This window comes from Podarcis vaucheri (assembly GCF_965113315.1).
Source record: "Podarcis vaucheri genome assembly, chromosome: 2".
Taxonomy (NCBI): domain Eukaryota; kingdom Metazoa; phylum Chordata; class Lepidosauria; order Squamata; family Lacertidae; genus Podarcis; species Podarcis vaucheri.
Genome location: NC_138760.1, coordinates 59,675,965 through 59,692,940, shown reverse-complemented (window position 1 = coordinate 59,692,940; position 16,976 = coordinate 59,675,965). Strand labels below are relative to the sequence as shown.

The 16,976-nt window shown below is 41.3% G+C and overlaps 1 protein-coding gene and 1 long non-coding RNA gene across 4 annotated transcripts in view; one reads left to right on the top strand and one right to left on the bottom strand.

Annotated features, from left to right (window-relative positions):
• Nucleotides 1–706: 706 nt before the first annotated feature.
• Nucleotides 707–16,976, bottom strand: part of NR3C1 (nuclear receptor subfamily 3 group C member 1) — a 52,061-nt gene continuing 35,791 nt past the window's right edge. For all 3 annotated transcript variants that reach the window (XM_082213480.1, XM_082213478.1, XM_082213479.1), the window contains 3 exons: nucleotides 6,640–6,770; nucleotides 5,564–5,721; nucleotides 707–5,076 (listed from right to left, as the gene is read on the bottom strand). In XM_082213480.1, coding sequence (XP_082069606.1) covers nucleotides 4,924–5,076; nucleotides 5,564–5,721; nucleotides 6,640–6,770 — 442 coding nt within the window. In that variant the 3' untranslated portion in view covers nucleotides 707–4,923. The remainder of the gene's footprint in view (nucleotides 5,077–5,563; nucleotides 5,722–6,639; nucleotides 6,771–16,976) is intronic.
• Nucleotides 7,321–16,976, top strand: LOC309527050. Its single transcript, XR_014217080.1, has 3 exons — nucleotides 7,321–7,621; nucleotides 8,211–12,259; nucleotides 14,910–16,976. It is a non-coding gene; the product is annotated as an uncharacterized lncRNA (long non-coding RNA).

Below are 16,976 nucleotides of genomic sequence, written 5' to 3'. Positions count from 1 at the left end.
TTTTGTTTACAAACTAAAATGGGTTCTGCCTGACAGCATTTGATTTAACTCATTATTTGCAAGTGTAGAAGGGTTAAGTTCTTTGCATAATCAGCATCGGAATGCACACTATGTTGAAGAATTAAGGCCCCACTGAGTTTCTGCATGTGCTATCCTATCTTGTGAGCCTGCATATTTGTAATCGCTCCACATGATGTGCGTATATGAATATGGTAAATGGGACTAGCGTTGGTTCTCAGTTCTCCACCATCTGCTTTCTTCCCACCTGTTCCTAATACGCTGTTATTTTGTCAAGTTAAGTGGCTGTGTTTCTAAAGGTAGGCTGGCACTTGTTCCCCCAGTTGTGCGCACTTTCTCAGCCTCTGCTGTTTTCAAGGAAACTCAATGCTGTATTTTTGGTTTAATACGGTACGGCTGGCAAGATTGGCAAACCAATCCTAAGCACATTTGCCTGGACGTCAGTCCCAAAGACTTTATAGGACTTACTTCAAAGTAAGTGTGCTCAGGTTTAAGGCTAAGGCTCTCAGTTACTTTAGTGGTGTATAAGTGATAAAATTTCCTCTCTCCGTTTGCATGCCCTAACATATCCTATGAAAGGCCATTCCTATTAGTTTCCAAGTGCAATTCTAACATACAGCATGCATATCTGGGGCTACCCATGTTATTTCTGTTAGCATGTTGTGGCAAGGCACTGAAGAGACAGAAGTCAGAATATTCCCTGCTTTATTTGAAGTGCTGATTTTCCCCAGCATGAAAAAGACTAGCCAGACAAGAAACAACATACCTTTTGCTGATGCTTATGTACTTTAAATGGCTTGTACTTATATTCTTAACAGCACATTTAAATTGAAAGTTCTTTTCCAGAATCAGCATTTTTAAAAAGTGAAATCAAAGTCCAAAAACTGAGCAAAAATACATGAAATCAAAAGAATTAGAGCCTCTTTTCCACCGCTGAAGTACTCGTTTGCACAGTCATAATATTGATTTCTGTATACCTCACTTGTATAGGTAAACCACCACACATACATTTGTCCATGGATGCAGTGCTAGCTTCCTTAAACTTGGACTAAAATGTTTACTACACATCAGTTCCCAAGTTCAACTTTCCAAATTTTCCTTTGAAATAAAGACAGGGTGTCATGATTTATCTTTTCAGGAACCTTTTTGAAACCAAATACTTGAGTCTCTTAGCATTAACTAAAATCAGGCAGAATACACGTTTTCATCCCAATGGTTTGCAAACTAATGTTAAAATACTCTCTGAAGCTTAGATTAACTGTTAAAACATACATACTTTAAAGAGCTTATTCAAGAAGAGAGACAGGTTTCTTACCTGTTTCTAGTATCCTTTGAGTGGTCATCTGTGCATAACACAACTGTATTCTATGCAGAACATGTTTAGAACCTTCTAGAGCCCTAGCCAGGGAGCTGGCGCTCCTGTGGAAAAGTTCACAGAGGGAAACACAGGCAGCACATTCTCAAGGAGGTGGCGCTTGCCCTATCCCCCCTCCCCTCCCCTCCCCTCCCCACCCACCCCAGATAATTGCAAAGAGGCTCGCAGCACCAGAGGATGAGTTACTTGACAAAAGCTCTGTAAGGTTCTCAAGATGCTATGCATAGGTGCAGCACCCAATTGTGGGACTGCACAGAGATCAAAAAGAATGCTTACTGTTATTAAAAGGTAGTATTTTACTTGAAAGTAGCTGGGGATTTCCATTTATAAGCTTAACGTTTGTTGTTGGTGTTTTGTTTTGTTTTTTAAAAAAAGATTTAAAAACAGATAGTTCAGGTAAAACTCCTATTTTACCAGGAACATTTTTGTTGAATAATTAGAAATGTATTTAGTAAGACGGTGAACAACCTATGCTCTATTATTTACATATTGCTGGTACCTGTATGCATTTTAACTGCCAAATTTGTCTCACTGTTTTGCGGTGCTCTGTGAGGCTATATGTGAAAGTAACCCCATACATAGAGAAGTGTGGACATACGAACACACTACTTTATTTGGGGGGTGGGGGGTGGGATGGGGGAAGGGTCAAATAAACCTGCACATCTGCTGCAGGTTTAGTCCTGGAATGTGAGGGGACCAAGCGCACGGGCTGGGAAATTAAATTGAACCTCCAGCTCCCGTGTTTTTCTTACAGCGGACTAATGGATTTAGGTTTCAGCCCGAGGAACTCCCACCGAATATGGGTAAGTGCCTTTAAAACAAAAAGGAAAGCAAAAGCAAAAGGATAAAAACAAACAAACGATAGAAACACACCAAGTAAAACTAGAGTACCTCTTTAGATACTTCAGAACAATGCTGCCAGGATTAATACTTCCAGACAAACCACAATTTGTATGGGTTACCATTTAACACATTTGTGACCCCTAGAAAAAATATATCACATGTCATGATAAAGCAATCTGTCATCTAAAAACCATTCTTATGATACACTATACAAGCTATTTTACAATAATTTGATAAATTGCTTTTAAAGCTGTAGTAGCCCTTCCTTCCTTTTCAAACTCTACCAAATGATATCTATTTGAAAATATAACTAAAAAAATATTAGTAGCATCATATTACATGTTAACTCCTGTTAAGTAATTAAACCCCCATTAATTTCTTTTTACAGAAATATCCAGGCCACTTTGAACAAAAATATTTTTTCTTTCTTTCTTTCGAGTGGCGTAGCATTTACAATTTTCTGAGAATTCCTAAGCTGCTCAGAGGATAGGCTACTACAGCTTGCAAATTGTTTTAAAATATAAATCAATGATGACAAGGAAAAATTCACAAGACTTACATGGTTGTAAATTCACAAGACTTATATGGTGGTTGTTTTTATGGCACACTAGTAGTTTGATGCAGAAGGGTTGGGAGACGTACAGAGACAAAGCTCTAGTCTACACCACTAAATCAGTAGCGGAATTTTCGTGTTCTCCAGGAAACAAGATAGGATTGTTTGGGTGACGAATGAAGTGAAAATGGGGGTGTAACAACACAAGTTTAGGGTTTTTATTTTCCAGAAGTGATTTGTTTCTTTCTGTAGTTTGGTCTATTTTATTTTCTGCATAAAGGTAAAAATCTTACTTGAAGTAAAATATTTTAAGAATCATTATAATACTAAACATAATATATACTGGGCATAATTACATTTATTTTTGTAATTCAGTGATATTTATGTATATGTATTTATATAAAATATGTATACGTGTACGTATATACACATATAGAGTTCCTGACTATTGAAGTCAACAGAAATTAACCATCAACTTAAAATAGAGTCAAGATTTTGCCCAATCCAGGGAGTGATCCACAAGCAGAAACTGGCTTCTTTCTACTTATTGTTCTGCTTTACTGGGGTACAAAAAGCTGCTGCAAAGGTAGGCTTGGGTGTGTGTGTTCAGGACTCGGGGCACTACTGCACTGGTGAGGCATGAGCTGCAGTACTATCATCTCATAAGGCAGCCTTGCCATCCTCCAACCCCTTCCCCATAGGTTATAAGAAGCGGCAGTGCCAGTCACATTTTAGGTTGGAGGGAGCAGATTCTCTAGAATGGCAACACTGGCTGTAATCCAACAATTGTGAGAAACCCAAGGAGGCAATTGCACAGCTTTGCACTTGTTGTGGGGAAAAAAGATGAACTGATCATCAATATTGTCCTCCAAATAATTTAAAAAAGCACAGGTTTTGCTACTTCTCAGTTATATCCAAGGAGAACAGCAGACATGCCAATTTTGGTGCACATCAGTTTTGTTCTGCGTTATGACAGCTGCTCTGGATTGTGGCCACTGTATATATAATATACACTGATGCACACAGAAGTACACACTCATATGGCAATAGACTGAGTATGGAAAAAGTTAATTTTTCCATGTAGAAGTAAACTTTTAAACAATTATGCATATTTTCCTGAAGGTTTCCTGATGGGCAGTCAAGACTGATGTTTTTACTGTCAATCCAGCCCAAGAATCTTACAATTATGGCTATCACATTAAATGTAAATATCTAGTATGCTTTGTTTAAAAAAAAAAAGTTTGTGTTGACAAACCTGTTTAAGACAGAGCTAGTTTGCAAGTAGCTCACAGAATCTTTGACCAATATCAAAAGTATGCATGTCCAGTGTTCAGGTTAGATTTGGATTACATTTCAATCCCTCCCACCCCACCCCCGCCACTGAAGAAAGCTGATTTTTATAGGCCAAATTTAAAAGGTGACATCTAAAAGGTGACTATGACAGTCTTGATCAGGTTAGAAAAGTCAACCTATATTCACATGAGTATACTTAAAAGATTAATATCTAGAGGTCATTAAGCTATGAGCTGCCCCACTTTAAAAAAACAGCTGTACAATAGGCATCTTGACGTTTTACAAAAATTATGTAAGAAAAAATGAGCAAGCTTAGTTCACTGTATATAAAGTTAAAGGAAATTGCTAAAACCAGACAGTAATAGCTATAAAAGGCACAACTTCCCTTTTCCGATATACAGTTGTAAACTTTCTTCATGTTACATGCATAAATCAAAATGCTACCTTAACTATACAAAAAATCTATACCAAAACAAAAACCTAGAAAATTTTATCCAGCCAACTGCAGAAATTCCTAGCAGAATGTTGACAATGTAGATTCTGAACTTGACACTGCTGTTTTGGTATATCCTATCCTGTGAATATGATGGTGTTTCTGGAGGGAAAATCCCAAATCATATTTCCTTCTTTTCCTTCTTCCTGTAATCATTCAGTTTGAGGCATCTGCTTCTGAAACCTAGGTCTTGGCCCTCTGTAAACCACATGTAGTGCATAATTACAAAACAAAAACAAGAACACCCAATATAGTTGCAAGGACAAAATTAACAAGTCTTTTAGTTTGTAAAAAAGAAGCTATAATTGACTTTTTTTTCCTTAAGGCATTATTTCTGTATTAAGGCAGTCACTTCTGATGAAATAGGAGTTTCTTGATATTCCCATTTGAATATTTTGGTAACTGATTGCTGATGATTTCTGCCAACATTTCTGGAAATTCAATACTCATGGATTTATCCAAAAACGTTTGGAAGCAAAAGCTTAGAAGATTCTCAACCACCTGCAAATGATAAGAGAATTAATTTCTTAAAGGAAGCCTGAATTATCAATACAGTGTAGCATATATAAAATGCTGCAAGACGTTAAATATATCACAGCACAAATTAAAACTGGCAAAAGAATGCTGGCTTGAATCAGATTTCAAAGCTGCTTATGAGTAAAACTCTTGTTATAAAAATCCACAATGAACAATACTGACATATAAAATCCCGTCAGGATCCTTCCCACAGGGCAGTTGGTGGCAGAGTGGCCCTGTGAGGGACGCACTGATGTCGTCTTTGCCCGCATCCCTACTTACTGGAATACTTACTGGAATACAATCAATGGCCTAGAAGGGGCAGTGGGAGTCCAGAAAGGTACCTTTCTGAAGAACCTTAGCTTTAGAATCAGGAAAGCTGTGCCTAGATGGCTTTTTCATTGGCCAGGTTTCATCCACATTGGTACTATCCTCAAATTGCACAGAATCAATGTATGGAAGCAAAACTTACATCATGCATGGAGTCCAAAAGTTTTGTCAGTTGATAAAATCGCTGCCAGTTCTGGCTCGAGTTTCCCTCTCTCTTCACTATAGCTTTCCCCAGTTCTTTGATGTAGGTCATACGAATTTCATCAAACAGAGCCTGACTCCTCAAGCCCTCCTTAGGAACTGAAATATTGAGATTAGTTTTTAGATCACCTGAGTTTGTAAGCGTCCTACAACAGGATGTTTCTATTTACCGTAAACCAAGACAAGAGAAGTTAGAATCATGGTTTTAAATTGTGGATATTTATGCAGACAATTGCAGAGTTCAGAGTTTCTGCATAAAATAAGTATTGTGAATAACACCATTAAAAGGCCGTTTTGGTTTTGTAGTCTAAGACAGTATGTAGCACAAGGAAAACCAGTACCCACACTTGTGCACATACCTCTCAAATTATAGGAAATTCTAAGTGACCTTGTCCATAGAAATAGTATGGTTGTAAGATTTTGCACCATGGAGATTAATGTTTCCTGGATTCATCCACCAACCGTGTCTCCAAATGGTTGCATTTCCAGGAAGAAATAAATGGCTATTGATTCTATTTATTCTTCTAGTGTACCTAGAAAAATAAAACTCCCTTCTACTGAAAAAGCTTCTGCAAATTTCTCCTCCACAGGACACTCCTGGGCTTTGATCACACCAGAGACTCATACCTATTATCAGAGTCGACTTAAGTCTGAACAGAGCTTCCTTGTCCAAGCATTTATGTGCAAACTGCTACTTTCATCAGCTCTCCAGCTACTACAAAGCCTGAACCCATTTAAGAATTTAACATTTTAGTTATTTCTGGTGGCAAAACTGGTTTGGTCCAACAGATATTGTGACAAATTGTTAATTTCAAAATAATTTTAACATGCTTTTTTGGACTATCATTTATGAGGTACACAAATGCTGACCCAAGACTGACAAAATGTGGTAGCCACAGAACTCTCTAATAAACTGGATCTGAGAGTTCTAAATTCAGTTCCCAGATCAGTGTTGAAGGAGAACTCTTTAAAATGTGGTTTTGTTTTTTAAAAGAGGAATCACCAATGTTCACGTACTTGTAGAGAGAAGCAGCAAGGTTTTCATGCAGAGATATTCCTCGTATGAAACTTGAAGACGTGCTAACTCATTAGTAACCATCAGCAAACGCTTGCATTGTTCATACATACAGGGTAAATTCATTCTCTGCCTGAGGAGTAAATAGAATATACACATCTGAATCAGTACAAAAGAAATTAATTTGTACCTTGTTTACCAGTAAGGAGGTGCCTCTATTTACATGAATTCCAGAAATCATAGGCTGGTAAGATACGCATACTTTTTCCAAATGAAGTTGCACAGCAATGCCTTTAAATAAACTGCAGTTTTTAATACTACTGTGAAAGGTTTACTCATAATAGTAAAATGGTATTTTATCATGAAGGGTAAAATAGATGTTTACAGAATTTCCCTTCTGACCTTTCTGCTGTATAAGTATACAATCTTTTCCTTTTAAAACTTATTGCACTTATGGATTCTCCTATACAGTGGATGCTCGGGTTGCGAACGTGTTCCATGTGGGATGCACATGTGCATCTGCGCATGTGCGGGTTGCGATTTGGTGCGCATGCGCAAAGCGTGATTTAGTGCTTCTGTGCATGCACAACCCCCGGAAGTACCCCTTCCAGTACTTCCGGGTTTCGACAGGTCCGCAACCCAACCCCCCCCCCCCGCAGCCTGAAGCGTCTGTAACCGTATGACTGTATTCCATGCTTTACAAATCGTCTAGGCATAAGTTATTAACAAGGCAACACAATAAATACAACAACTAGACTTCTAGCCATAGATGACCAGGAAGGAATTTCATACCGATGACAGAGTGGGTTGGCAGAGGAGGAACAAAACCCTCTAGTCCTTCTCTGACAATCTATGGGATTGGGGATGGCTTTGAAGCCAGTCTTTGAAGGAAGGAAGCCAGCTTTCCCTTATCTACTAGCCTGTTGAGAAGATATTTGAATTTCCAGGCTGGCCACAAAGGAGAAGGTAGGTTACTAATGTACCGTATTTTTCGCCCTATAGGACGCACTTTTCCCCCTCCAAAAATGAAGGGGAAATGTGTGTGCGTCCTATGGGGCGAATGCAGGCTTTCGCTGAAGCCTGGAGAGCGAGAGGGATCGGTGCGCACCGACCCCTCTCGCTCTCCAGGCTTCAGGAAGCTATCCGCAAGCCTGGCGAGCCCAGCGGGAGTTCCCGCCGGGCTCGCCAGGCTTGCGGGCGGCAGCCTGCAGCCCGAAGCATGCTCCGGAGCGCACCCCGGGCTTCAGGCAGATATCGGGCAGCCCCACAAGCTCGGGGGACAGCGGGGAGGTGGAGCGCCGCCATCCCGCTATCCCCCAACCTGGTTTGGAGGCTGGCGGTGGGGAGAAGCAAGCTTCTCCCCACCACCAGCCCCACAAGCTCGGGGGACAATGGGGCAAGCCGCTGCCCCACGAAGGCTAGGGAGGCTGTCCCTGAAGGCAGAAGAGGGAGACGGAGCACTCCATCTCCCTCTTCTAGCTTGGGGATGGCTGCGGGGGGGGGATAAATCCCCCCTTGATTCCCCCCCCCAAAAAAAACTAGGTGCGCCCTATGGGGCGAAAAATACAGTAAGTGTCTCCGCTTTGTCTCTAGAGAAAGTTTAAGGCAATTCTTAGGACTTTATTTCACCTTATTAAATGTTTGGGCTGGATATTTTATATACTGGCTATTTTTAATGGCTAAGAAAACAGCAAGATCAGTTCAATTTTAGAACTGTGTTTGTTGAATTATTATTGCTTTTTTCTATTTTCAAATTTATATCCCCTTTGCACTTTGACAGCAGGGTGTAGCTAGCAGAAAGGCCCACACCCTGTGATATGTTTCTGCTTGAAGAGGATGTGGGGCGTAGCTTCCAGACTCAAGATGTGCTAAGCTGTAGGTCATATTTTAGATGCTTTGAAAGCCTGCAATTTTAGAATCCTGTATCATTACTTGCCACAATTATCATGCAGTACACACTTTATGTGAGAGCTAGTATGACTCCTCCCCAATACAAATGAACAGGGAGAGGTACTAGCACTTCCAAAAACATGGGGTGATATCCAACCCTGTTAAACTGTTCCCACTATACCTTTCCTTGGTTCAATTCACCCAAAGCTGCTCAGACCATTGAAGATGCTATCAGCCACAATGGCTAAATAGAACCTCTTTGTTCAGAGACAGCACACCTATGAATACCAGGTGCCAGTGACACCAGGTGCCATAACGCCTTGCTTGTCAGCTGCCCAGAGGCAATTTTCTGGCCACTATTGGAAATAGACTGCTGGAGTAGATGGAGACAAGTAACTTGCATTGAACGTATTTAGTAATCTTGGGCAGTTACTTATTTCAGCAAAGCTCAGCTGTTTGGAGCATGGTGCTGGTAACAGCAATGTTGCTTATTCAATCTGTGTATGAGACAGCTGCATATACCTGCATTGCAGGGGGGTTGGACTAGATCCCTTGCAACTCCAAAATTCTTTGACTCTGTGACCCCACATTTGCTGCTGCAACGTAGGAAGAAGAATGTGACAGGAGCTGCTATGACCTCCTGATCCTGGACACATTTTCTGGCTCTGCTCTCCAATTTGGTTTGAGGAGGACTTGCTATTTCCAAGGCTCCCAGAACCTGAACAAACATCAGGTGTGGGGAGCTGGACCTTGCAGAGTCCCTTGTAAATGGCATTATGTTTGCAAACCACCTTGAATGATATCCTGCCTTTCCACCTTTAGGCAATCTCTTAAAACCAAATCAGTCAACCAGCCAACTCAACACTAAAAGCAGAGGAAGAAGTAGTTTGCTGAAGGTTCCATCTGAGCCCCAAACATAAAATCCACACAAAAAAAATCCCTTTCCAAAAGTTCCAACTACTGGCCCAACATACGCACTGCTCTAGTGTTCTTTGTGCTGAACTGTGTTTCTAAACTCAATTCAAAGTGTTCATTAATATATTTAAAGCCCCAAACAGCTTAGTTTAATATTATTCAAAGAATCGCCTGCACCCATGTAGTGGTGTCTATATCTTAAAATCTACCGTAGTTCAGAAGGCCCGCTTCAGCACCCACCAGGTGGGTGAGGATATGGATTGATGGTAGTTAACTGGGGTAGGGCGAAATCATTTCTGTGTTGTGCTGGTTATTTTAATGTTACTGTTTATTCTAATTTTATGTATTATTGACTGCAAGCAGCTCCAGGTGGCATACATAACCACCGGAAGTCAGTTATACCCAAGTTCACCGAGTAAGCTTCATGGCTGATTACAGATTTGAAAACTGATATGCCGGGTCCTAATCCTGCACTTATCTACTACACCACACTTAACAGCTGCTTTTTTAAGAAAAACTTTTATGAAATATGCAAGATGCTTTGTGAAGGATTTTCTCAAAAAGCAGAACAAGCATATCTCCAATAAAATAAATTATCAGATGCTAGGGACAACCAACATGGAAAGCCTATTTCCTTCATGGCCATCTTATGAGTTTCCAGAGGGATCAGAATAGCTCAAGTCAGCCTTTCCAAATATGATGGTCTCCAGACCTTTGGCTCTCCCAACTTTCAGCAGCTTCAGCAAGCATGGCCAATAGTCATGGATGATGGGATCTGAAGTGCAAAATATGGGGAGGACATCAGCTTGGGGAAAGCTGGCAGCTAAATTTAATGGGTAGCTTTTGTTTTAATGAGTACTTTGAATTTGGAGAAGTGTTTGATTATTGTTAAGCTTCATCAGCTAATGTTTCCTAACCAGTTGATACTGACCATTAAATTGTGCTAAATAGCTGCACTGTGCAATTAAGGAGCACTGGGATTAGGGGCTACTTGTAACTGTGGCCTTAAAGTGCACAAGTGAGAATAATTATATAAAATAAGCGTGAACAGTGAGTAACATTCCTACAGCTAACCTTCTCTTCTAGGAAAATGAATAATTAGTAATGATATGGTGCTACAGCAAATCTGCAGTGTAATTACATTATAACTACCCTGCAATTACAATTCCCACTTCCTCCCTGTGGTATATGTTATGTGAATACACTTGCTCCTATTCTGAGTATGTATATTTATTTTTGAATAGCTTAGACTATGGGTTTCTAAGCAGAGCTATCTATTCAGAACATAAATATAATCTTGGTGGTCCAATTTTTCATTCTACAATTGCCTTACATCTGCTTCAGCTAACTTGCTATAGCCACAGGTTGGTAACCTACCACTCAGATTACTGCAATGCATTCTACAGAGATCTAACCTCCAAAACAGTCTGGAAGCTTCAGTTGGTCCAAAATAGGTTGACTAAGTTATGGATGGGGAGCTGCCCAGAGTTGTTGGGGCAACCCAGTCAGATGGGCGGCATATAAATGAAGTAGTAGTAAAAAAATGAATGCGTGAGTGAATGAATGAATGAGTGAATGGGACTGGTAAATATAATTATATCATACCAGTGCTTGATCATCTGTAGTACCTTGTAGTCAGTTTCCAGTTCCAATTCAAAGTGCTGATTTTAACTTTTAATAACCTAAATGAGTTGGGGCAAAGCTACTTCTGCAATGCCTCATCAGAGGTCATTCTCCAGGTTCCCCTACCTAATGAAATGAGACGGCTGGCTACTATGCAAGTTCCTTGAGTAACTTTAGTTTATGCGGGCTACAGCTTTTTTGGTAGAAGAGGTTATATAAAGCCCTGTATATTCTTATTTTGCTAGATAAATTACCTGAAATTATTATTTGCTTAATAGATGAGAGGTCATAGATTATCTCCTTTAGTAAAATTATTGGTTAACCAACAGTTATCCATAGGTGTGAAAGTAAATTAGCAAATGGGAGGTGGAAAAGATTTACACCATCACTAATGGGAAATTTATATTGTGCAATACAGAATTTATGCAAGTCAGGCTGTACTACATGCCACTTGCAAGTCTCATAAGATACAGTAGCCTACCAACTTGTATTTCCTGTTTCTCTCATACAGACACACGCACAGAGTGAGCGCTTTGTTAAAGGATTTTAGCAAACAACACTTGGCTAGGAGATAAGCTCAGATATTGCATCCATGACTGATTAAAGCAAAACCTATTATGGACTGATACAGGAATTGGTAGTTCAGAAATAGCCACATTTTCATTGTGCAATGTATACCTTAAACCAGTAACACTGACGTTAAGAAAATTGAAATGCTCAAATATTCAGGGAAATGATCAGCATTCCAATGAGTAAAAATTACTGGGAGACTAGATTACTTCTTCCACAGAGGTCTGACCCTCCTCCCAAGCTCAAATGGAAGTGCCAGCCAATATTCCTGAACTAGTGCCAATACATCTATTCTGCATTCCCATTACAGTGAAAGTCTGAAAAGACAGATACCCTCCCGTAATACGCAATCTACTCTGAGAAGCACCTATATTTCTCACAACTTCACTTATCAGATGTTTCATTTAACCTCATTAAATGAGACTGAAAGTGGTGAACCTTTAATTCATGTATCTCTCCTTTTCTCACTTATTTCCAGACCTTCACTTCACAGAACTAGAAGTGCATAGATATCCACCAAGCTGCATAAAAAGGACTATGTATGTGGAGTCAGCAAAACAGCACAGGGCACCATGGAGCTGGCTAAGGCTACAGTCTCTCTGCATGCAGTTTCCTGTCAGCTGGGTAAGCAGCACCTCATGGTCTCTTGTAAATGTAGATGCTGACTAAAAGGCTGCAGCAGTATTTTCTTGGAAATAATGTTAATGAAAGGTGGTGGGTATTTTTTGAAGCATTCATTTATAGATAAATAAATGCCCTCCCTTAATTACGATACTTCCTGTTATTTAACCTTTTATGTGTTTTTGTAGTATAATATATTCCTTTTTGTTTGAAGTTGCTACCCTTATCAATTTTATATTGGTGAAATCCTTGGTATTTGCAGAATATCAGGTACTTTAAAACTATATCCCTGTAGCATTAATGGGTGGGCAGAAAAAGTGGATTGTGTTAGCTCTTATGGTGGCTAAGAGACTTCTACTTTGAGATTGCAAGGACAAAAATCCATTATCTATGATCTGAAGAGCTCATTTCACACAGGCATCAGTCTTCTGTGGTTACCTATTTGGAGGGTTTCTATTAACTTATATGCTTTATTTAAATGGCATCTAAGTTATGAAGTTTATCCTGTGAACTGCCCTGAGACCTGCAGGTATAGGGTGGTATACAATTTAAATAATAATAGAAATAAATAAAACCATTTTGATTGGTATAGGCAGTTTCCTATGTTCCTATATATGGAAGGTGACACCTGCCTAGCCCAGTGTTTCCCAACCTTTTTTGGGCAAAGGCACACTTGTTTCATGAAAAAAATATCGAGGCACACCAGCATTACAGCCCCGTGACGTCAGCGCGCAGCGTCACGCCGGGAGGGACATGAATTGCTAGCAAATTACATAATCACCTCCTTGAGGGCTGCCTCATCTTCTCCGAAGGCAGGACCCCATTAATTAACAGGACAGACTCACACCATAGCCAAGACGAGGGGGGGAAACCTCAGTCATGCACAGTCATGCACATGTGGGGGCTAAATGAGGACGAAGACTGGGCAGAGAGCAGGGTTCAAATCACCCCACCTGGCCAGGACAATCCCTGGGTGCTCCCTTGGGCCACTCGCCTGACCCACCTCGCAGGGCTGTTGTTGCGAGGATAACACGGGGAGAACCACGCGCGCCCCCGGGAGCTCCTTGGAGGAGAAAGCGGGCGATGAATGCAATGCACGAAATATATGAGAGGCGACCAGGTTTTGCAGGTGAGGGGTCCCCACCAGCATCCGCTTCCAACACCCGGCGCAACGACGCCGAAGTTTCCCCCCGGGCTCGGCTCGGGGAGCAGCGCTGCTCCCCCCCCGGCTCCCCTTCGCCCTCCCGTCTCTCTCTGCCGCCCACTGGGGACCCCCCTCACCTGCCAAGTCCGGAGCGCCGGTGGAAGTTGCATGCATGCATGCAGGGCGCCGCGTTGCCATTGCATTGCACTGCACTCCATGCAACGCCTGCACGCATGCATTGCCTTGCACGCCCGCCAAGGGGTCTCCCCGCGGTCCGATGCGTCCCCTCCGGCGCGGATGCAGCATTGCAAAAATAAAACCCCCCCGACGCAGCCCTACCTGGGGGGCAGCCTCCGCCTCCGCGGGGATCCCCGGGCTCCATCCTGCCGCCCGATCTCCGCGGGGGCGCAGGCAGGCTGCGCGGGGTCTGCGCGGAACAGCCCCTGCCCGCCCGGCCGCCGCCGCTGCGCTCATTCCATGGCCGGGAGAAGAGCGCTTCAAACAAAATGCCCGGCCCGCCAGGCCACGCTGGGAAACGTAGTTCGCGCACCCTGCGCAGGCGCGGAGCCCAAGGGCGAGGGGACTACGGATCCCGGCAGCCCCCGCGCCGGGGACGAAGGGGGAGAGGCCGGGTGCAGGGATGGAGGGACGGGTGGGCGAGCGAGTGAGTGAGTGGCGGCCGCCAAGCCTTGGCCGAGAGCCAGGAAGGGCCTCCCCGGAGGAGGAGAAGGAGGGAGGCGCAGAGCGGGAGGGAGGGAGGGAACCCCAGGGGTCATCTAGTGACGGCGCCCCAATCGAAAATTTGACTTTAAAAAAATATCTTTCGAATTTTTTTATTTTTCCCGCGGCACACCAGGCAACATCTCGCGGCACACTAGTGTGCCGCGGAACAGTGGTTGGGAAACACTGGCCTAGCCAGCCAAATCAACCCTGGTGATCAACAGGGTGACAGGTGTCACAACCAGATCGCCCTCACATATATGGTGGGTTAACCAGAAAACCTCAGAATCTATCTCCTTTCATGAAATGCAACTAGAATACAATAATCAGAAAGAGCACAGTATATCTCAGTACAGTGGTACCTGGGGTTAAGTACTTAATTTGTTCTGGAGGTCCGTACCTAACCTGAAACTGTTCTTAACCTGAAGCACCACTTTAGCTAATGGGGCCTCCAGCTGCTGCTGCGCCACCGGAGCCCGATTTCTGTTCTCATCTTGAAGCAAAGTTCTTAACCTGAAGCGTATGTAACCCGAGGTACCACTGTAAGCTACTTTTTCAGCTTCCTTCTCAATCCACATAACAGAATAAAAACCAATAAATTTAGCTATGATGTTTTATCACAGTTTTTAATATAAAAAATCACTGTTTGCATTCAATACAGGGACTGATATAGATTTCCACATACTGTATTTCATTGGGAAACTGTCATATTTCAAAGTATACAGGTGGTTATACTAAGCCTCTATTTTTGACGCAAGCAATATCAATCTGATGCATTGTTTCTTTCAGGTCAAGATTGGGTTAAAAAAGGCTAAAACAGTCAAAATGCACTGTAGCAAAAGAGAAGACGCCTCAAAGTAGAAGAAATATTTGTCCACTAAAGCAAGTAATGAGCACAAAAGATTACAGTGCTGTAGGTCAACATGCAAGACAGGCTTCTTCAGGGAGGAACAAAGTCATTAAGGATGAGATCATAGTCCATCCTTATTGTAGTTGCTCAGTAGAATTTGATACAAGTTTTCTATTTGGGTGACTGGAATAACACAACACTTGAGAAAGCTTTTTTTTTTTTTAATAGCCAGGTCAAGTTCTGTTCATCAAGTTCCTTGTAGGGCATCCAGGTTTGCCGTAAACTGAATGTACCTATGTTGTTACAGTATGTAATTTTTTTCATGAAACTGCACTAAGTGTCTACAGAAAGTGGTGAGAATATCCCACAACTGACTATTCTGGCCCTGCTGCAGAAAATATCTACCACAATCAGAAATATTACAAAAATGTAAAAAGGCTTGCTTTTGAGGAATAAATATACAGACTCTCTGGGAAGCAACTGTTCTCACACAATATTAAAATACAGAAATAATAGATGTGTTAAGATTTAGCACTTAGTTACTTATTGTTTCAGAGCTTTTTTCAATTGTGCAATGTTACACTGCCATGCAAATACCTTTACTGTGTTACTAGGATTCTGTGCTACAGTATCACATGTATTAGAAGTGTCACCATTTATTATGTGAAACACTGTCTGCAAAGGGCATCTGAAGGGAAGAGTTTATTTGAGTGGAAGGAACATTTAATGCTCTTAACTTATTATGACAAAAGGTTTCACATATGCAAAAACAAGGTCAATGTAGCCAGACAGTATCAGTTTATAGTTGTCAACAAATAATGTTAGATAAATATAGAGGTATGTTAATGGAACTATTATTATTGTGGTGTCAGTAAGCTAGAGCATTTCAAAATTAGAATTAAACAAGACAAACATGCACTATGAAAGATGGCAGTTTTAGAATGTGAGAAGTGGAGTCTGTGGAAAAATCTCACAGGTCAAAGGAGAAGAGAGAAATTAGTCTCCAGAGGAGTGTATTCTCTGTGGCCTTCAGCCTTTATCAATTTGTATAATTTCAGTAAAAGGTCAACGTTATGCCATTGCAACCTGCCTATATTATCCTTTGTTCTACTGTCTGCCTACCCTCCCCCATTTTGGATTCTCAGCACAACTGTGCATAGCACCCCTACTTTAACCAGTTATTTCATCTAATAGTGAAATCTAATAGTGCAGGGTACCCAAATAGCATACTGCTATAACGAGCAAAACGAAAAGCCTAAACAGTAACAAACAAATCTAAATATATTCTTTGCTTAGTTGAATAATTATTAATAGTAGACAGGCACTCTAATAGATGTGACCTAACCCTAGTACTCACAAAAGTAACCTTGTTAATATATTCAAAGCATCATAAAGTGGAGATGGATTATGCATATATTCTAACAACTATTTTACTGGGAGCCATCTCTAACATATTTTGTGCCCCCTCCCCCTGACTACTACCATCCTGCTGTGGACACCATCACGATGCAAAACAAACCTAACCAGCCCTACTCATCATTCCCCACCTCACCTTTGGCTTGCTTCTGGTAATTTAAATTTAGCCAAATTAGGTTGCCAACTAACATATGCACATTAGGGTCTCCTAATGAACTTCATGCTGAATTGAACCTGGGTGCCCCTTGTCGTAGCATGACACTTCCTAACTATTGCACCACAGTGGCTCTCATCCTGCCAACTTGTGTTGCACAGGAAGAACACCACTGTGGTGTGATCATTTTCAACAGACAGATGTAGTTATGCATTATTAAAGTAAAAGCCAAAAGAGATTTTTAATACCTTCATTTCTACTGTTCTATAAGCAGTACAAGTTACTGAAATATTCAAATTGAAAAATAAATAAGGAATTGTTTTTTTATAAGCTAAGTCTTTATACACAATTATAGCACTAATTGTGCACCTAAGTTATAAGAACACATTTCTAGAAGTGTAGCCAAGCTTTAGAAACACAGAGAGAAGGACTCGAA